General features: G+C 40.5%; 1 protein-coding gene across 4 annotated transcripts in view; it reads left to right on the forward strand.

Moving 5' to 3' along the window:
* Positions 1 to 17,979, forward strand: part of BMX (BMX non-receptor tyrosine kinase) — a 44,924-nt gene that overhangs the window by 14,048 nt on the left and 12,897 nt on the right. For 3 of the 4 annotated variants that reach the window (XM_006041541.3, XM_044936629.1, XM_044936627.1), the window contains exons 5-12: positions 172 to 291; positions 2,489 to 2,553; positions 7,002 to 7,177; positions 8,668 to 8,739; positions 9,412 to 9,465; positions 11,813 to 11,867; positions 13,494 to 13,573; positions 16,297 to 16,424. In XM_006041541.3, the coding sequence (XP_006041603.1) occupies positions 172 to 291; positions 2,489 to 2,553; positions 7,002 to 7,177; positions 8,668 to 8,739; positions 9,412 to 9,465; positions 11,813 to 11,867; positions 13,494 to 13,573; positions 16,297 to 16,424 (750 nt within the window). The remainder of the gene's footprint in view (positions 1 to 171; positions 292 to 2,488; positions 2,554 to 7,001; positions 7,178 to 8,667; positions 8,740 to 9,411; positions 9,466 to 11,812; positions 11,868 to 13,493; positions 13,574 to 16,296; positions 16,425 to 17,979) is intronic. The other variant, XM_044936628.1, reaches the window with a different exon arrangement.

Raw genomic sequence — 17,979 nt, forward strand, 5'->3', positions numbered from 1 at the left:
TTTTCAACTTCTGAGTGAAAGACTTACATCCTTTAGGAACCATTTGCTCTTAGGCTGGTTACAGGCAAAATGAGGTTTTCGTTGTTTTACGATGACAGCACTTGCTGAATGTGCTTCTTCTCTTGGGTCAACGTTTGCTCATGCTGTGTTTTCTTCCTGCCTGCTCCCCAGAGATAAGGGGCAACCCCCACCTGCTGATCAAGTACCACAGTGGGTTCTTCGTGGACGGGAAGTTCCTGTGCTGCCAGCAGAGTTGCAAAGCGGCCCCAGGATGTACTCTCTGGGAAGCATGTAATGTGACTCCTCTGTTGGGCTGGACCCTGGGTACAATGCCCTTTAGGCAAAACTGGCAAACGCCAGAACAGCTCGCCAGTTCAGGAAAACAAAATGTGCCAGATTGGTCGGCATTGTGCATACCCAGCCTTGAACATGCTATCTGACAAATGAAACATAATTCCAGAGTCAACTGAGTCATGTTTCATAAAATAATAACAACACAAACATCTGCCATTCATTCATGTCATGAGAAATGTTTTTAAAGGGAAATCATAAATCAAGAAAGGAGCTGTTTATTTCCTTCCAAAATTCTTCCTGGTTTAAGATAAACTCCAAAAGAGGAGAATGTGGTGAACATACATCACCATGGTTCATAAACTAACATCATAAACTAAAAACACCAACATTCTTTTAAAAAATATGTCAAAGGATAAAATATAAGTATTGCCATAGATACCAAAATGATGGATGGCCAAGTTTTCAAAGATAAATTTAAAATGACTTGCCATTCTGTATATGTTTATTGATTTCCTCATAACAACAGAGAAGGTAGTGTAGGGTTTGCTTTATGTGCAGATTCTATCCAGAGTTATATTTCTAGGGAAATCTATCTGAGACTTTATCCAGGGAAAGGAAGCCCACTGAGTGATTTTGAAGGCCTAATGGAGGGAAAGAATTATACTGTTTTCTGCTCGTGCCCTGTGGAGTCCCATTCTATCACCAGGATACTTACATGAAACAATCATATATTTTAGAAGTTTATCATTGTTTAACAACATTAAGTTCTTGATAAATAAAAAGGAGAACTTGTTTTGGTAACAGTATTACCAGCCTGGACAAAATATGCTTGGATTATAACTAAAGAATTACATGAGATCAGCTGCATGATAACAACTTCAAGAACTGTAGAACAAACAGGGACATGAAATATTATTCAAATTCACTGAAAATCATGTTAATGTTACTACTTGTAATTTTAGAGCAAAATCAGTGACTAAATATTCATTGTGTTTCCCATCTCAATGAAACTACACAATGAATATTTACTGATCTTAATTAGATCATATTGCCCTTTATACTCATGAATGATAATGATTCAATGAACTTTACAAAATGTACTGTGCATGGATCTTCCCTCCAGTGTGAAGGCCAGAGAGTAATGTTTCCTTGTAACATTAATCATTAACCCCAGTGTTTCTGTCTGTGGTCGGCATTATTACTCAGCAGGCCAGATTCCAGCTCTGACCTCACCCTAACTTCCTGAGAAAGAGCAAGAAAACAGGCCAGAGAGAGCACTGCCCTGGGATCATCTTCCTGGCCTCTGTCTGCATGGCACCTGCCATGTGTCCTGGGTGCCACAGGCTCTCTGCCAGCTTCTGAAGAAAACTACAGAATTTAGTAGAGGTGTTGAGCTCACAGGCAGTTGTGATATTGTCTATCTGCCTAAGTGTAATTTACTCCCTCAACCTCCTCCTCTGTGAGCTACAGGGCAGCCCACAGGCACATCTACGAGGAAGGAAACAGTTGGGCATCTTTCCAAAGTACATGGCCTAAAGTCAGTTGACCGTACACCCCAGTTTGTTTGAGACAGTCTCATTCTTCAGCTGGGGACCTGGCATAATTATTAAAAGCCTACCTATCACCATCAGAAATGTCCCAACTGGGTCAATAAACCATATGGCAACCCCACTTAAAAGGCATATACTGGTTTCACACTCACAGCCTGGATATCTATCTACATGTGTGAGTAGAAAGAAAAACCAACAATTATACTAAGAACAGGGAGAGGAAAAAGTTTAGGATAGATTTGTTCACTTGTAAATCAGCTATTTATATGCATTGTGTATGAGCCAATCAAAGAAGAATCTGACACGGATTCTGAATCCTAGGGTCACTGACACTACCCAATGAGATTAGATATCTATTATTCAAATACAAGGTGGCAATGTGGTATAAATTAACAGCTTATAGAATTTAGAGCAACTTGAATTTCTTATCTGCTCGGGAAGATACTGATAATCAATGGTGAAGTGGTATTTGAGTTGGATATCATACAGGAGAGCAACATAATCACTCCAGATGTTGTGTCTAAGTCCACATAATCTGGAATATTGCTCACACTAACTAGTTCACTCTTTTGATTCATAACATTGGGTGTTTTATTTTGTTTTATTTAAATTTTCTTCTGATATTACTTGGTTTTACTCTTCAGATGCTGATCTGCACACTGCACCCAAAGAAGAAAAACATGGGGTTCCCATCTTCCCAGACAGAGTGGTAAGTCAACATTTCAATTTTTTTTCACAGTCAGGATATATTAAATAAACCAAGAGTTGCCAAATTCAAGACTAGAATACATGGGCTTCATTCAGAATGCCCAGCAAGAGAGAGAAGACGTGTGCTATCGCCAATAGCTATGGCAGTAGCAAATAATAAATTCAAACATAGAACCATTTTATCATGTTATATTTTTTCATTTGATAACCAAGCCTATTTCTAACCTGTAAACGCAGCTATTATTGGCTGGCATTCTTCTACCACTGGCATGGCTAAGTCTGCCTCATGTAAGTGCCCTGGGAAAGGAATGGGACACCACAGGACACAAGCAGAATATAATTCTTTCCCTCCATTATCTTTTCAAAGCCACTTAGTGTGGCTATGAAATCCAGTAGATTTCATAATTTTCCAGTCACCTCAGATGAAATAAATTTTCCCAATTACTAGTAGTCATGAGAATAGCCTCTAAAGTGATCCAGCCAATATTATAATCATATGACTCCAAACACCATTTCAAGTTAAAACTTACCCCCTTCCCTTAGCTCAAGTCTGCATCAGAGGGCAGCCTGCTTTGGGGAAGAGGTCATGGAGAGGCTAAGCTTTCTGACCCTTTCAGGATCGAGGCTCAGGAAGAGAAGGTCTGATGAAAAAGAGAGTCATATGTGGCTGGCCCCATCATGATTTGGTAGTGGTGGCTTCTGGGTGAGACAGTTTTCTAACACTGACTCTTTATCAGACTTTCACGGATCTCCCCCTGGGGTGTAGTTTTATGACAGAGCAAATGTCTTGACCTTAGCTCTTTGGTTTCTACCCCTCCAACTTTTTACTGGGTCCGTTCACTCATTTTGAGCAGAGTTCCTTTCAAGATGGCTTCCAGCTAACCCTCTCTCAAGGGCGGAGTTGGCTACAAGAAAACAGAGCCTTGATCTCTCTGCTTAGTAAAATTGTATGTGGTTCAAGTTCACAGTACAGGCTATCCTTCTGCTCTGCTTTCTTGGGTTCAAAGCCATAACTTCCTGCTTTTAGGCTTCCCAGGTAGGTGTCAGCCTCCTCAAATGCCATGAGACATATAACATGGGCTCCCAGTAGTTTTCTGGAAGCTCACCTGAAATGAAGAGAGCATCTCCATCCACCCATCAGCTCTGTGGTGGCTTGGGTACTTATTTTCACACACATTCATGCATACTTACTTCTCTCCTTCTATCTAAAGTAAAAACCATATAATTTTTAGAGACATCCCTAGTGGTCCAGTGGTTAAAACTCTACATTTCTATTCCAGGGGGAATGGGTTACATCCCTGGTCAGGGAACTACATACTATGGAGCACAGCCAAAACAAAACAACATATAATTTTTGTAAACCAACATGAAAGACAAGACTAAATCCATTATTGTCACAGGTTGAGTTTTGTCTCCCTAAATTCATGTCCACCCAAAACCTCAGAATGTGACCTTATTTGGAAAGAGGGTCTTTGAGATATAATTAGTTAAGGACCAAGATGAGATCCTGGATTAGGATAGATCATAAATTCAATTATTGATGTCCTTATAAGAGGAGGGAACACAGAGAGATACACAGAGAAGGTAGCCACTTAAAGACCTAAGCAGAGATTGGACTTATGATGCCAGAAGCCAAGAATGCTTAGACCCAGGAGAAGCTGGAAGAGGCAAGCAAAGATCCTCCCCCTCAGCCTTTCATGAAAACTTGCTTTTGGACTTTTGGTCTCCAGAACTGTAAGAGGATAAATTTCTGTTGTTTTAAACCACTAAATGTGTAGAAATTTGTTATGGCAGTCCTAGGAAACTGATAGAATTATTAAGGTTTGGGGATTTTATGTTGTTATCAGTGACATTGTTTTTTGGTTTGGATATATGGTTCAGTTCTGAAGCTTGAAAATTATGGCTCTGTAAAACACCTAAAAGCAATGTCCAAAACAAACAAAGGTCAACTGGTGTTTACCTAGGGTCAGTATGGGAATGGGGATTGACTAGAAATTGGCCCAAGAGATCTTATAGAAGTAATGGAAAATGGTAAAACTGGATGGTGGTGATGATTGCTCAACTTGATAAATTTACTAAAAGTCACTGAATCCTATACTTACAAAGGGTGAATACCACAAAGGGTGGCATGTGGTATATAAATTGTGCTCCAGTAAAGTTTATTTTAAACAAATCTAAGAGCAGAGGAAAATTTAGGAGCCCAAACGAGGCATCTAGTCTCTGGTGAGGAATTCTTTGTGAAATGTGTTGAAAATGATCAGTTGGGCAAATCAGTGGCCAAGAGTTCCCAAGTCTGTTTTGATTATAAGCTGCCCTAAGTGATCAGGGATCATAGAAGATACTGTGAAAAGCCTGTTTTCCTCTGCTTGTTTTCACCAGATCATTCAGTAAAGGACTTGTTTTACTGAGATGAGGAAAATTAAAATCTGTTCTCTAGTCATTCTGTTTAGATTTCTGTTTAGGGAAATTTCTACTGCATTTATCTTTGGAAAGAAGCACCTCACAGCTCATAAATATCATAGCTTAAATGTCTAGGATGTCAATCCCTGGAAAAAAGTAAAATATGTGAAAAAATTAAATTCAGATTATATATCTATATGAATTTTTAATGAAGTATAACATGCACTTAGACAAGTATACAAGTCCTAAGTGGACAACTTCATGAATTTTCTTTTTTTTTAATTTTAAAATTTATTTATTTATTAAAAAAATTTTTTTTAATTTTATTTTATCTTTAAACTTTACAATATTGTATTGGTTTTGCCAAATATTGAAATGAATCCACCACAGGTATACATGTGTTCCCCATCCTGACCCCTCCTCCCTCCTCCCTCCCCATACCATCCCTCTGGGTCGTCCCAGTGCACCAGCCCCAAGCATCCAGTATCGTGCATCAAAGCTGGACTGGCGACTTGTTTCATATATGATATTATACATGTTTCAATGCCATTCTCCCAAATCATCCCACTCTCTCCCTGTCCCACAGAGTCCAAAAGACCATTCTATAACTTCATGAATTGTCACAAACCAAACATATCTGTAACAACCCACACTCAGATGGGTTGAGAACATCTCAGAACCCCAGGACCACCCTTATCTTCCCTTTGGGTCACTACATTCCACCAAAAGTAATCACTAGGCTGACATATAATATCATAGATTATTTGCCTAGTTTTGATCTTTACACAGATGGAATTATAAAGTATATAGTTGTTTATTGCTTATTTTCTCATGAGATTCACTCATAGTTTTGTATGTGGTTGCAGTTTATCCTCAATTGCTGTACAGAATTCCATTGTGTGAATATAATGCTGTATGAGTTTCTTATTGCTGCTGTAACAAATTACCACAAATTTAGTGGCTTAAAGCAACACAAAGTTCTTCTCATAATTCTAAAGTCAGAAGTCTAGAATCGGGTCTACAAAGCTGTATTCCTTTAGGAGGCTTTAAGAAAATCTATTTACTTACTTTTTCTAGTTTATGGGGGCTGCCTACATTCCCTGGCTCCTGGCCCCTTTTTCCATCTTTAGGGCCAGATTGGTAGCATCTGCTTTCCTCTCTGATCTTTGTTTCCATCTTTATACCTGCTCCCTAATCTCTGACCTTCTTGCATCTCACTTGTGCCCTTGTGCCCTTGTGATTATATCTGGCTCATCCCAGTAATACAGGATAATCACCCCATTTCAAGATCCTTATGCTATGCTGCTGCTAAGTCACTTCAGTCGTGTCCGACTCTGCGACCCCATAGACGGCAGCCCACCAGGCTCCCCCATCCCTGGGATTCTCCAGGCAAGAACACTGGAGTGGGTTGCCATTTCCTTCTCCAATGCATGAAAGTGAAAAGTGAAAGTGAAAAGTGAAAGTGAAGTCGCTCAGTCATGTCCGACTCTTAGCGACCCCATGGATTTCAGCCTAACGGGCTCCTCCGTCCATGGGATTTTCCAGGCAAGAGTACTGGAGTGGGGTGCCATTGCCTTCTCCGTTCAAGATCCTTAACTTAAGTCATATCTGCAAAGTATGTTTTACTATGCAAGGTGACATACTCACAGGTTGCAGGGACTGGGACATAAACATCTTTGGGGAAAGGGCATGATTTAACCGACTACAGCCACAATAAGGTTATTATTGGGCATTGAGGTCATTTCCAGTTTTTACCTAATTGAAATAATTCTGCTATGGAACATTCTTTTATATGTCTTTTGGTTTCATTATTGGGCATATATGGGTCTTAGGATATATGAAACAACTTTCCAGAGTGGTCATGCACTTCATACTCCAACCAAGAAAGTATGAGAGTTCCAGCTGCTCCATGTCTTGTGACTACTAGTTACTGCCCCTTTCTTTCCTATTTTTTTTTTAAATTTAAGAGCTGATATACTTTGATTGTCAGTTCCCAGCTCATGAATCTGTGCCTCACTGTGATGTACTTGAATCTCTTGTCCTCCAAAGCTGAAGATTCCTAGAGCAGTTCCTATTCTCAAAGTAGATGAACCATCTTCAAGTACCACTCTAGCCCAGTATGACAGTGATTCCAAGAAAAACTATGGCTCCCAGTCAAACATCAACATGAAGTATATTCCAAAAGAAGACTTCCCTGACTGGTGGCAATTAAGAAAACTGAGAAGGTAAGTCCCAGCTTTCAGTCCAGCTGCACAGCGCGTCAAGTAGGTATTACCGCACTGCCTTGGAGCTGAGCCTCAGCACAGCCTGCACAGGCCATGGCTGAGACAGGGCCGCCCTCTCAGAAAATCCTCAGTGCCTGAGCCAGAAGCCCAGAGTAGTGGTGGCCCCACTGGGACTCAGCACCACAGACTTGCCATTTAGATGATTGAATCTAATGATGTGTACAATACTTGAGCACTTTATTCCCTTTCTTTTCTTTCCTTCTTCCTCCAAATAACCCCACATTCCAGAACACCAAATCTTTAAAATATATCCTTTATCTGAGAGAGCTTAGAGTGGGTAGGTTTTTGCAACGTGCTTTGGCATCACTGGCCAATGACAAGTATTCAAACGAGGCTGTGGCTGCCTTCTCAGGATGTACACCTTCACCTATAGTCTTCTTTGCCACTTGCACTTTTCACTTCACATCTGGGACATTTTTCCTATTTGAAGACATGAGGATATACTACATTTTTAATTTTTTAATGTTTTAGCTGTGGTAAAACAGCACAAAATTTACCACCTTTGTCATTTTGCAGTGTAGAGTTCAGTAGTGTTCATTACATTCCCACTGTTGTGTAAACTACCTGATTATTGTGAATGTCTGTATTGTACTCCATCATGTGGATAAACCTAAGTGATGCACAACTGATGGACACTCTCCACATGTTCTTAAAAAACACAAAAAGGCTAAATGAATTGCTTGGTATTTTTAAATAAGAGCTTTCTTACAAAGAGCTGAAGGGAAAAAGCTTTGCTAGTGAGCAAGGCTCTTTGGGAAGCTGGGGCTTTCCAGGCTTTCCTTGAACTGCAGCCAGAGGAGCACTTCCTTGTTAAGGAAGCTTGTCACTCTGAAGTGTTATTTTGAAAAAGAGCCTGGGTTGTGAAGGCAAACAGGAAATAGGTCCTACCTTCCAACTAAAACAGCCTTTGGACTTGGAGAAGTCAGCACTGCCTCATGGGCTGCTTCACACACCAAGTAAAAGATAAAATGATGGGTGGAGAGGGTGAAGAGAACCCTGCAGATCTGTGTGTACACATGGAGTTAAAAGGTTCAGTATTTTCAGGACTTTCCTTTGCAAGCATAACAGCAAAGAGGAAAATGACTTATATTAAAATATATTAATGACAGAATGCTTGCACACATACAAGAAAATCAGAGCAAACCCAGTCAGGATGATTTATTAACCCAAGTTTTCTATTGTTTGGGGTTATTATGAGCCATTATTAAAAACTCTCTTTTGTTTAGGCATCCTATCAAATGACTGCTTTTTAGTGGGGTCACTGCAAGGATGAAAATGTGAAAATGACTCATTAGCTTCAATTTCCACACCAAGTGACATATATGGGTCACAATATTAAATAAAGCTAAAACATAACCATACAACTACTTTTGTCATTTAACATTTATAAATAAATATAAATTTATGAACTGTATCTCTCTTTTTTGTAGCAGTGAAGATTTGGCATGCAGTAATCAAAGGGAAACAAATGTTGTAAATCAGAACACCTCAAAGATGTCATGGTAAATCAACTTCAGATATTCTGTTGCAGCCAGGATTTCTTTCATTTGCAGGAAAACTAACCACAGGTGTAAAAATTTTGCAACTAGCCTTTAATTTTAAGGTGACTATAAAACAAACAAATGCATGGAGTTTGCCTCTTTGAATCCTGACAGTGGTCTGAATGGATAACTTCCGAGGTTACACTGATATTTCCTACCCATCATACATGATATACACAGGTGTCAGCATGAACACGAACCTACCTATGTGAGCCAGAAGGAAAACAACGTGGTGTTGAGGAACTCTTCTTTGAGAATACCTCTATACACTACCCAAGACTTTCTCTCACTTCATATCACAGCTGCCCCTGAAGCACTTCATCTATTTCATGAGTCTGCTCTTCTGACAGAGTCAAAGAAATCTACATTCCTGGGATCCTCCTGTATCAAGGAGCCAATGTCTCATGAGACTGGGCATGAACTCAGCTTGTGAGCAACCTTCTCTTCACTTTGCTGACCCCTTCCCAAGTGCAAAAAAGGGAAATCTAACAGTGCAGATTTTATTTATGTGGATAAAAGCAGGGTGGGATTTGACATGGCACTGTGAGGCACTTGGATTATTTCTTGGTATTGTGTGTGTGTGTGTGTGTGTGTGTGTGTGTGTGTATTAACCACGTTTCCTCTCTTCTTAAGGGGCTCCCCTGAGTCAAGTTCATCTGAAGAAGAGGAAAACTTTGATGATTATGAGTGAGTTTTGAAAGTCCTCTGTGTTCCTCTAAAACTAGACATAGATATTTCTATTCTATTCTTCTGAAAAGGCTGTATTTACATGGAGAAACTCCTGTGAGGTTCTGGGCCATGAAACTGGAGGATGGGTGACAATAAACTGGGCTGTTACTAATGAAAATGTTGTTCAGTTGCTAAGTCGTGTCCTATTCTTTGCGACCCCATGGACTGCAGCATGCCAGGCTCCCCTGTACTTCACTATCTCCTGGAGTTTGCTCAAACTCATCTCCATTGAGTCAGTGATGCCTTCCAACCACCTTATCCTCTGCCATCCCCTTTTGCTTTTGCCTTCAAATTTTTCCCAGCATCAGGGTCTTTTCCAGTGAGTTGGCTCTTCACATCAGGTGGCCAAAGTACTGGAGCTTCAGCTTCAGCATCAGTCCTTCCAATGAATATTCAGGGTTAATTTCCTTTAGGATCGACTGGTTTTGATCTCCCTGCCGTCCAAGGGACTCTCAAGAGTCTTCTCCAGCACCACAATTTGAAAGCATCAATTCTTTGACGCTCAGCCTTCTTTAGGGTCCGATTCTCACATCTGTACATGACTACTGGAAAAACCACAGCTTTGACTAGACAGACCTTTGTAGGAAAAGTGATACCTCTGCCTTTTACTACACTGTCTAGGTTTGTCATAGCTTTTCTTCCAAGGAGTAAGCATCTTTTAATTTAATGGTTGCATTTACTGTCAGCAGTGATTTTGGAGCCCAAGAAAATAAAATCGGTCACTGCTTCCACTTTTTCCCCTTCTATTTGTCATAAAGTGATGGAACCAGATGCCATGATCTTAGTGTTTTGAATGCTGAGTTTTAAGCCAGCTTTTTCACTCTCCTCTTTCATCCTCATCAATATACTTCACCCCAATCTAAATGATCTAAACTGGCTGCACAAATTCTTGGGATTTATTACATAGCTGACCCCCATCCCTTCATTTTGCTTTGTCTTCATAGATACAGCCTATGACATTTCTGCTGATTATTTCTTTCCTGGAGGCCCTCATCAGGATGATTTTTGAAGGCTCTTATTAGCTTTAAGTCCAATTTTGAAGTTAGTTATGATGCAGTAATTTCACATAGTAGCACAACTGAGCCTTGAATATCAGAGCATTTTTATGTTGGGAGATTCCTATTTCAAGGGTGACCTTATCATTGAACGTCCAAACTAGGATGCTTTAAGAAGAGGAAGAATGTACTGTTCAGTGTTACACCTGGACATAGGACAAAGACACAGGACCATACAGACATAAAGTGGACCCCTCTGGGCAAGTAAGAATGTGTGCTCACCTCAATTACACAGAAACAGAGTGGTCTTAAGTGGCTGTTAAGGTCCTTTCCAAAATCTAAGATTCTATCATTGGACAACAATTAGGCACAAAAAATCATCTCCTGGACTTAGTTGTAGTGTAGTTGCTCAGTCCTGTCCGACTCTTTGTGAGCCCATGGACTGTAGCCCGCCAGGCTCCTCTGTCCATGGAATTTCCCAGGCAAGAATACTGGAGTGGGTTGCCATTCCCTTCTCCAGGGAATCGTCTTGACCTGGGGACTGAACCCAGGTCTCCCGCATTTCAGGCAGATTCTTTAGCATCTGAGCCACCAGGGACTTAGAGGCTGGCATTAAGAAGAAGTGGGAATAACAAGGCACACTGCATCTCTCAGACACCTGCTACCTGACAGTGACTAAGTCAGCTGGACACTAGGAAACACATATTACTAGCTTTGTTTTTGTATGAGTCCTGTTATTCCTTCATTGGCTACAAGTGTAGCGAGAGCTTTTTCAAAGTACATGTCACTGCCTCCACTTCCCCTACTTTTACCCTCCAGAAGGCACCTGCTGGAATCATTCAAACTAAGATAAAAATGACTGAGAAAGACCAGCACAAAAATTATCCAAAGATAATTGTACTTTAACAATTGACAAAGATTTAAACCAATGGGAGTGAACCTCTCATCATGGATTTTAGTCTTTAGTATTTAGATGAATTGGAAGGCTTCCTTTGATTCAGAAAGCCCAGCTGTGACCATACAGACAGTCTCTGTCTCCATCATTTCTAGATTCCAAAGTGGGGTGAGAGGTGTGCCTTGGGGAAACAATCAGGAAAGATACGTAGGCCCCACCCCCAGAATCACAACTGGGTGGTGGAGACTCAGGAATCTGAGTTTTTTAAATAGCTCTTCAAGTGATTCTCTTCAGCAGCCAAGTTTGGAAACCGCTGATCTAAGCCAATGCATCATTTTACAGATGAGAAAGTTAAATGACAAGTTATGCAATTAAAAACTATTCATTCTCAAAATGGAATTCTTTTCTATTGCAGCTGGTTTGCAGGTAACATCTCCAGGTCACAATCTGAGCAGTTACTGAGACAAAAGGTAAGTAGTTTCATCTTTAAAATAGCCTCTAAGAATGTCTTTCTGTTGTTGGGCTGAGGGTACCGCACTGCTCGCAGAAACCCTATCATTAATTATACAGTCAAGACATCATAGTGCTAATTGTTCAGCTTATGGGTTACCAGGCCCTTCACATCTAGCCTTCCTCTATTCCCTTTGCTCTATAATAAACCATTCAAAAATTTAGTGGCTGGAAACAAGATGTATGATTCCTCACCATTCTGTGAGGCAGCTGGGCCAGCAGTTTTTCTGCAGGTTTTGCTTAGGTTCACTCATGTGGCTGCCTTTAGCTGGTGGACTGACTAACAGTGGGGTTAGCTGGGGTAGTCAACCAGGGTGGGTGCCATGTTCCATCTCCATGTGGCTAACTTGGGCTTCCTCACAGCATGGTGATCTCAAGGCAGTGGTTGAAGAGGCCAAGCCTGTCTCAGCTTTTGTCATGTTTGCTAATGTCCCACTGGCCAAAGCAAATGACATGGCCCAGCCCAGAGTCAATGTGGGAGGGGACTGCCCAGAGCAGAAATATACAAAGAGAAGACTTACTGGCGGCCATCTGTACCTCATACTTCAATTCTGTCACAAAAACCATTAGCACCTAAACCAGAGTACAGCAGATGCAATGGGGAGTAAATCTATCGGATTTTGTTACTAGTTGGTAATGGACTTACCAATGGCAAACTCTTTTGACCTATAAAAATAATACTTTGCTATAGTTCAACCTAATACAGCATGCCAATTATTTCTTAGAGGGGTAATAACGAGAAGGTGGTGACCACTATCTAACTCAGTTTTTTTTTTCACATTCACAGTTTTAAAATTCACTTTGTCTCAATCTAAACTTGCTTAGAATCAGCACATTAAGCAAGGAAAGTTGAGCATAAATTTAACACATGATTTGGTCTGCATCTTTGGTTTTCTAAAACGTTCCAGGGCATGATATGGTGATAGAAGTGTTAGTCACTCAGTCATGTCTGACTCTTTGCGACCCCATGGTCTATCCATGGAATTCTCCAGACAAGAATACTGGAGTGGGTTGCCATTTCCTTCTCCAGGGGATCTTTCCGACCCAGGGATCAAACTCAGGTCTCCTGCATTGCAAGCAGATTCTTTACCATCTGAATAGCTGGCTTTAAATTTTATTTCTGAAAGATTAAAATGTTAGGCTTGCACAAACACCAAACAGGGAAAACTATCACAGGTTAAAAATTAACTGGAGAGGAAGAGTTGAGGCACATAGTTCAGTTCACTTCAGTCGCTCAGTCGTGTCTGACTCTTTGCGACCCCATGAATCACAGCACGCCAGGCCTCCCTGTCCATCACCATCTCCCGGAGTCCACTCAGACTCACGTCCATTGACTCAGTGATGCCATCCAGCCATCTCATCCTCTGTCGTCCCCTTCATAGGGTAAACCTATAAAGACAATGGATGAGAGAAAGAGGGAAGCTAAACTGGGAGTTCCTTCTGTGCCAACTAGTGGGCAATCTGTGCTGTCAATGACATTTAAAGTGGATCTAAAAGATCTATTTTCCTACCACCTACCAGCACAAGTCATTTTCAAGAATAATGAAAATGTTTTCTGTCCCTTCCATATTCGCCTTTCTCTTTAGGGGAAAGAAGGAGCATTTATGGTTAGAAACTCCAGCCAGGCGGGAATGTACACAGTGTCCTTGTTTAGTAAGGCTATGAAGTAAGTACGATGTGGATTTCTTTATCTTCTTGTGTATGTTCTTTGAATATCCTGGTCATTCGGTCACATTTTGCGATAAGACCCCATCTTTCAACTCTGGAATTTGGAATCAAAGTATTTCTGTTGAATGTGACTATTTGTAGTTGCCTTCCCCCACCCCCACTACTTTCAAGAGGCTGTTTTCTAGGTGATTCACTCCTACCCATTGCAGGCAGCAGAGTATTGCCTAGTATACGGACTGCCTCAGGAAACGCTTGTTAAAGGAATCCTGCATTATTCCCCCTTGATTCATCCTGAGCCTAGAAAGAGAAAAATAGCAATGGCACCTCTCCACTCTTGGTTCTAGCCACCAGCCGAACTGAGAAACCTACCCCAACGTCTGGTTTTTAGTAAGTCTTTCCAGTGGGAGCAGGAGGTTGATTCAGTGTAGCAGTGTTTTCGCCGATGGCTTCTTTCTAGGATGCTGTCCTATTGGTGGGGTTAAGAGTTCCGGTGTGAAGCTGCACCTCTGAGTCCAAATCCTGACTCTGCCATTCCAAAACATTAGGACATTAAGCAAGTTACTTAATTTCTGTGCCTCAACTTCCTCATTTGAAAAGTGGACATAATAACAATTATTATGTTCTATGGATGAAATGGATTAATTCACATATTTGAGCAGAACAGTGCCTGGCACATAGTAATAAGTGTTTACTATTATTGTTGTTGTTTGCAAAAAGTAATATGAGCCGCCTCACTACTTCCATCCCAACACTTAGGTGTATATAAGGCCCCCACAGTCATCTCAAGCAAGCTGTCATCAACAACATCAGGATTCCCCTCCAGAGTTTTATAAGCCACTTTCCCATTGGTTGTTAGCCTTTTTGTTCCTTCTAAACATCCTGTGAAGCAAACAGGAAAGCTGTTTTTACTTGCACCAATTTACATGAGAGGATTGTGGTTCAAACAGAGCTTACAAAGACCCACCCTCAAAACTAATAAATGACCCCCTTGAAGCCAGACCTTCAACAGCTGAATTCATGTTCATGTTCTCTCAACCATATCCCTGTGTCTTTGCTGAAATCTGGTCAGATCTTGATTAGGACCATTTGAAAAAAAAAGTCTACGTTTGCGACCCTTTCTTAACAGTTGGATTGAATGACCTTGAATGACTGAAGGGCCTTGGTGGCTTCTCAATATGCCCTATCTTGTGTTGCATATATGTATTTTTAAAATAATTAATGTAAAAGTTATTTTATTTCAAGAATGTTTTCACAGAGTGCCTACTTCCAATTTGAGATAACAGCATGTACCATAAACATCCGCATGGCATCTTTCACTGCTAGAAGCCACATTCCCTGTGCACCTCATGCACAAGGTTGCAAATGTGGGTGGTGACTAAAGCCAACCCAGTAAGAAGGCAGAGAAGGCTTGGATCACTGAATATCAAAATCCCTGTGGCCCTCAGGCCCTCCAGTTTCAGCCAAATCTAATGTCAAAAGTCCTCTTAGTTAAGCTTCTTGACACCAGATTCATTTTTGAAGGTGGCTAGGGAGAAAAAAATCAGCAAACGGATGAGGAATCAAATGAAAAGAATCCCAGTGAATGACTACAGAAGGCTTCTTTTATGAAACACCATCAGTGGGCTGAATTTGATTCTAAGACCAAGAGCCGATGAGTCATTTGCAACAAGAAAGCATCCTTTCTCTTTTTATAATTACAGTTCTAGTAAGGGTGGTATTATAGCAATAAGAATATATTAATAGTTTTTTATGTGCCAAGTATAGTGCAAACTGATATGGTCATAATCTCAACTGAACTTTGTAATAACTGGATGAGGTAACTAGCCAGCAACAGAACTCTACTCAAAACCCAGTTCTAGACTGGTGTGTGTGTGTGTGTGTGCGCACGTGCACGCACTTAGTCACTCAGTCATGTCATGTCATGTTTGCAACTCCATGGACTGTAGCCTGCCAGACTCCTTTGTTCATGGGATTCTCCAGAATACTGGAGTGGTAGCCATTCCTTTCTCCAGGGGATGTTCCCAACCCAGGGATTGAACCCTTGTCTCCTGCATCTCCTGCATTGCAGGTGGATTCTTTACTGTCTGAGCCACCAGGGAAGCCTGGACTGCCACACCATACTCTAAAATCTAAGACAGGCACATCATTGCTGGTTAGCCTAAATCAACATGCATCAATTCACCACTATTTTCTACAAGTAGAGCAAAAGAAAAAGAATGTTTTATGTGGAAAAGGTACAAGTTCACAAGAGGAATTAAAGGCTGTTCCCACCCACTCCATCCTGTACACTCCACTCCCAAAAGAGCCTCCACCCACAGCCTAGTGACCATTTCTTCCCACATTTTAATCTCCATTATTATCCTAAAAGAGAATTGATATTTCAGAATAATGATCCTAAAAACTGCAGGGCTCTCAATCATCAAAGGAAGATAGCTGCTTTATACTTACTAAGGGAAGAACCGTACAGAAAGGGGGAATTTTATGATAGGTGAATTCTGTATGAGCACAAAGGATCCGCTGAGTTCAGAGAGGCGCTCTCTTACATAATTATGGCTTGTCATGTATACCTCCAGAAAAAACACGGGATGTCGAGACTGAGAAACCGTCTCTGACTTTCCTCTCCAAAATTTGAAAATATACCTATGACAATGATTTAATCATTCTTTAATCAAGCTTCAGTTGTTGATTTAAAACATTCTAACATTCTTTCTTCCTTACTAGTGATAAAAAAGGAACTGTCAAACATTACCATGTGCATACAAATGCTGAGAACAAATTGTACCTGGCAGAAAACTACTGTTTTGATTCCATTCCAAAGCTTATTCACTATCATCAACACAATTCAGCAGGTAACTTGGTTCAGTTTTTCTCTTATGTTGATAAATATACATTTTCTTGGACATTACTGACCCTCCAAATTCTCTTTTTTAAAATTGAAGAATAGCTGATTTACAGTGTTTCAGGTGTACAGCAAAGTGATTCAGTTATATATATATATATATATTCTTTTTCAGATTCTTCCCATTTTAGGTTATTATAAGATACTGAATATAGTTCTCTGTGCATTACAGTAGGACCTTGTTTGTTTTACATGTAGTAGTGTGTAGCTGCTAAACTCAAACTCCTAATTTATCCCTCCCCCTCCCTCAATACTCTCAATTATATAAGGAACCATGAAAGTAGGGGGAAAATGCTCACAAGCCCTCTGCCTGCTGTGCAGGGTTTTGTGTGTATGTGTATGTATATATACACACACAATTGTATTTATTCGTTTATTTTGGGCTGTGCTGGGCCTTTGTTGCTGCACTGGCTTTCTCTGGTTGCAGTGCATAGGCAGTCACTGCAGTGGCTTCTCTTGTTGTGGAGCATGGGCTCTAGGGTGTGCGGGCTTCAGCAGTTGTGGCTGCTGGGCTCTAGAGCACAGGCTCAGTAATTGTGGGGCACAGGCTTAGTTGCTCTGAGACATGTGGGATCCTCCTGGATCAGGGATCGAACTCGTGTCTCCAGCATTGACAGGCAGATTCTTTACCACTGAGCCACCAGGGAAGCCCTGCTGTGTGGTTTTTACCCTACATTTCCTGGAATATAACATTATACACTCTACAATGCCAGAAAAAAACGAAGCTGAGGGAGTTCAGTGACTTAGAAGTAGAGATTCCCTTTTAAAATATTTGCAGGGTTTTTTTTCTGCCTATAGAAGATGATTGCAAAATTCAAATAAGATAGAAATGTGCATCATTGGAGACATAACCTCCATGAACAAGTCAGTGTCTATTCTGAAATTTTTTTCTACGCTGATACTAACACTCATTATCTATGTATATATATTATATATGTGTGTATGTATACACATTATATATTTACAGAGATGAGATCATTCTACACATACTACTTTTCAGCTTACTTTCTTTACTCAGCATCTTAGAGGTCTTTCCATGCACATGCATACAGTTGAGTCTGTTCTGTTAAAAGAGAATTCTAGTGTAGAATTACTCCATCATTTTTCACCTAATCCTACACTGATAAGCAGTTGGAGTATATACAATATTTTCCCATAATACTGGCTGTTTCAGTAAATATAGCTTTGTGCACCTGTATGGGTGTTTCTGTAGCCAAACTCCCTAAAAGAATTTGAGATAATGGTTAAGAACATTTAAAATTGAGGCACTGTCAAATGCTTTTCAGCAATGTACACTCCCACCAAGAGCAACACTTCATTCTCACTGACTCTGGGTACTATCACTCTTTTTAATTTTGCCTGATTGACTGCTGAAATATATATACAGAAATTGCCATATGATCCAGGAATTCCATTCCTGGGTATATATCCAAATAAAATAAAAACATTCACTTGAAAAGACATATGAACCCCATGTTCATAGACACATTATTTACAATAGCCGA

This window comes from Bubalus bubalis, chromosome X (genome assembly GCF_019923935.1).
Source record: "Bubalus bubalis isolate 160015118507 breed Murrah chromosome X, NDDB_SH_1, whole genome shotgun sequence".
Classification (NCBI taxonomy): Eukaryota; Metazoa; Chordata; class Mammalia; order Artiodactyla; family Bovidae; genus Bubalus; species Bubalus bubalis.